At 44.1% G+C, this 3994-nt stretch overlaps 1 protein-coding gene and 1 long non-coding RNA gene across 2 annotated transcripts in view; one reads left to right on the forward strand and one right to left on the reverse strand.

Annotated features, from left to right (window-relative positions):
- Positions 1-752: 752 nt before the first annotated feature.
- The window catches only part of LOC119299650 (heavy metal-associated isoprenylated plant protein 41-like), a 26041-nt gene continuing 22799 nt past the window's right edge, over positions 753-3994 (reverse strand). Inside the window, exon 3 of the mRNA XM_037576817.1 lies at positions 753-1119. Within this exon, the coding sequence (XP_037432714.1) occupies positions 753-1119 (367 nt within the window). The remainder of the gene's footprint in view (positions 1120-3994) is intronic.
- LOC119301962 overlaps positions 3549-3994 on the forward strand; it is a 2572-nt gene continuing 2126 nt past the window's right edge. The window contains exon 1 of the long non-coding RNA XR_005147268.1: positions 3549-3980. This is a non-coding gene — a long non-coding RNA (uncharacterized LOC119301962). The remainder of the gene's footprint in view (positions 3981-3994) is intronic.

The following is a 3994-nucleotide window of genomic DNA, read 5'->3' on the forward strand; positions in this document are numbered from 1 at the left end:
TCTTGGATGATAGGTAAAATAATTCCACTGTTGGGATAGATAGAACAATCTCACCGAGCAACCTTAGCAATCTCACCATCAATAACTATATCGGAGTTGGTTTAAGCAACACCATCGATTAGAAGAGCGGGCACCCTTGTACCTATCAACGCCAATGGCGATCTAACATAACTATAACGTGGAGGCGTGGTAGCGTGCTCATGGCGGTTGCAGAACATCATTTGAGGTAAGGACACATAGGAGGTGGGGAGGCATTGGACCTTGGGTCGCTGTCTCGAGGGCACGACTGCATCTTAGTCCGAGCCATCATCCGGAACAGAGTACTGTTATTTCAAGTCAAAAATAAAATTAGATACGGTGTAATGTGGGAAATCTTTTTTTTTTGACATATAGGGAATATGTGACTGTTAGTGTAGCTCTAAGTTCTAAGTGTGTCAGAGGAGCTTCTGTTTTTCAGCTTCCCGATATTGCACACATATAAGCTTATTATACAGTACATATAGTCATTTACAAGTTAAGACATAGCGGTGGGTCATAAAATCAGGAGTTCAGCATGCACGTCAGTGGATCAACGGAAGTGGCAGAGATTTGCTCGTCAACATTACAACTTTGCAAGTCGCGTCAGATCAAGCAACACAAAGCCTTCCCTTCATCGTGGTTCACCAAAATACCAGCCATCTGCCAAATATCCTAAATACCACTATCAGTTTCAACAAATTCTCCCTGCGGCCACGAAGCTGGTCTGCCGCTGCTTACATAGTCACATTATCGTGAGCGCGAGCCATGCTCATCTTTGCCATTGCAGCAACAAGACAATACATCGCACTTTCGTCTTCAGATTCTTTACGCGCCATGCGGAACTTGAAAGTGCAGCCATTACGCAGAGGGAAAGATCGATTGCACTTGCGACCATCTCCTTTCTTCTGGTTGTAACCAGGGTAGTCGCCTTTGGCAAAACCAACTTTCTCAAACATAACAAGTGAATATTCAGATGCCAATTGCTCGATATCCCATCTGTCATAAGGCTGCCCAGTCTTGTGGCTGACGTGGACTTCACCATCAGGACAAAGCAAGTTGCTTGCATTCCGAAAAAAGACCCTCACCAGCTCCTTGTGTGAGCTAAATGTCAGATCAGCACAAAAATTAAGTTAATACTGAGTCAACCGTGAAAAGGCCCTAACATAGGACACAGCAGACTATTAAATCACTGTATTCTGATAGAATAGTTCTTGGTTTAACTAAATACAGTATCAATAGAAGACCTTGGGTGCTGATTAATCCAGTGGCGGCTCCAGAACTGCAGTCTTGTGTAGTCATTTTTAAATTGTGTAGTCAAGTATATAAACTTGAACCAAAAAATTCAACATTTTTACATGCATATGCTAGTTTCATCAAAAAGCTGGGTAGTCAATTGACTACCTAGGTGATGAGTGGCTTCGCCACTGGATTAATCCACTCAAGTAATTTATCTATGCTTATGCTGTTCTGTTTTCAGAACAGCAAGGTACTCCCTCTGTTCCAAAATAGATGACTCAATTTTGCACTAATTTTAGTATAAAGTTAGTATAAAGTTAGGTCATCTATTTCGAAATGGAGGGGGTACAAAAGAAGGTGGACTATTGATGTCCAGACCAGGTGTTTCCAAAAAAACTAAGGCGCGCCCCTATTTTTCTAAAAGAATGTCCAGCTTCTCCTATCACGGTAACAACCACAAACGTAAATAGTGACTTAAGCGGTCATTCATTGTATGTGACACAAGACAACAATTCAACAAGGGCTAGGCATTCAATATTTGGATGCAAGTGGTTACTCATGAAGTGTGTTTTTAAGCTATTAAACGAAGATGTGGCATGTCAAGAAAAGATTTGCAGCTACTATCTTTCATATGCAATACCATGATTCATGTGCATTTTTGGTTTTTGGGGAATTAGTTTGGTTATTTTGTAAACCCAAACTAATTTTAGGGATTTAATTAAATGCCGATATTGAGAACCATTGCATAAAATGAATTTGCAAAGTTGCATTGGGGCTGGATTCTTTTTCCTATGATGTATATTAGCCCTAGTATTTTTGTGCAAGTTACTGGAATTTTTGCTTTTGAGATGGTATAATTGGAGGCCGTATATCAATCAAATAAATTTAAATAGAAAAGCTACACTATATATTTGGGCCAAGCACATGGCCAGATTCGGCCCAAGGCCTAGAACCTCTACCGAACCGGTATGCCCAAGGGGGAACGTATCTGGTGCACCAAGGTAATTGGTGCTACCGGTGCACCGGACCACGTTGCACGTTTAAAATTGTTCAAAAAAATCTGAAAAAAAAAATTTGTGTATCGATACAACATCAATGTATCTTGTCACAAAAATTCAAATCAAAAATCAAAACAATGGTCAAGATACAAAAATTACAAATTTGACGTCAGTGTGCTAATGGGCCAAAACTGAAGCCCAACTTGTGTTATGTACTATTCAGTGTCAAATTTGTTATTTTTGTATCTCGTGAAATGTTTCGAATATTGATCTAAATTTGTGTGACAACATACATTCATGTTGTGTCAATGCACTAATTTTTTTTCGGGATTTTTTCGAACATTTTTAAATGTGCAGCGGACGACCGGTGCACCGGTAGCACCAATTGTCTTGATGCACCAGATACATCCCCATGCCCAGGGGAATAGACCTCAGTCGTACATCTCCCTTTAGATCCGACGACCCACACTCGCCCCTCTCTTCCTGCTCACTCTGTGTCACTGACAGCATGGCCCCACGTCTCACCCCTAACCTCCAGCCGACGCGCACGACCCTGCCGGCAAGGCGGCAACCGCCGTCCACCTCACCCACGTTCACCGCCTCCCGAGCCTGATCAGCCATCCTGCCCTTTAAAAAGCCATGTCGCCTCTCCAAAACTCATCTGGTTCTCATGCACATTGCCGCTGGCTGCTGTGAAATGAACAAGTCGTCTCGGCCCATGTACTTGTACTGAATAGGAAATTGGCTGCAAGTGCTTAGTTTAGGTTGTTGTCCCGTTTAGGTGGGAGTGTGGCAACATTTTGGTGCTGAATTGAGTTAGATTGAAATAGTTTGGTTTCTGACAAGATGTCATTTAATCATATTTATGTATTTATGTATGTATCAGTTGGCCAAGATCTTGGTGTTTAATCACTAGAACGAACTCCGTGACATCGAGCTGATGGTACATGGTGCTATGAAGTTGGATCTAAATTATGTTGTCACAAGTCCACATGAAAAATGGCACTCCCTTTGTTTCTTTTTTACTTCACATAAAGATTTGTCGTAAGTGAAATTTCATAAAGTTTGACCAAATTTATATACAAAATTATCATACAACTGTTACAATGATTGACGAATTTAGGGGCCGTCCATTCTTCACTACGATCAAACGGTGAAGAAATAGGAGTTACGAGAGTAAAATTACATGAAATTACAAATAACTGTGGGACCATTACAAGATTATGGTGGGGCTAATCATTTTTCAAAAGGGTAGATTCGTCCAATTTAGTGTGCAGCGCTGGGAGAAAAGGAAAAAGAAACCTAGCCACGCACGCTTCTTCCCCCTCTGTCGATCCCCTCTCCGCGCCTCCTCCTCTGCCGTGTCGCTACGCCGCCGCACGCTTCTCCCCCCCTCCTCCGCGCCTCCTCCTCTGCCGGTCGCTGCGCCGCCGGCTCAGCCGCTTCTCCTGTGCCTTCTCCTCCCCGCTCCTCACTGAGTCATCGACCAGATCGGCGTCCATGTTCAGCAGCGGCGGCGGCATCTTCAGCGGAGGAGGCGGGTGGTCGTGGCGGCGGCATCTTCAGCGGCGTCACCGGAAGGAGGGGGAGCAGCCGTGCCCGGACGAGGTCGTCCCCAACTCCTGCATCTAGTCGTCGACCTTACCAACACTGCAGTCGCCGCTGCTGGTCGAGGTCGCCCAGGTTGACACCGGCCCCGCCGGACTGCATGTTATCCTGCCCGACATGGTACGTACGCCCTC

The sequence above is a fragment of the Triticum dicoccoides genome, chromosome 5A, assembly GCF_002162155.2.
Source record: "Triticum dicoccoides isolate Atlit2015 ecotype Zavitan chromosome 5A, WEW_v2.0, whole genome shotgun sequence".
NCBI classification, from domain to species: domain Eukaryota; kingdom Viridiplantae; phylum Streptophyta; class Magnoliopsida; order Poales; family Poaceae; genus Triticum; species Triticum dicoccoides.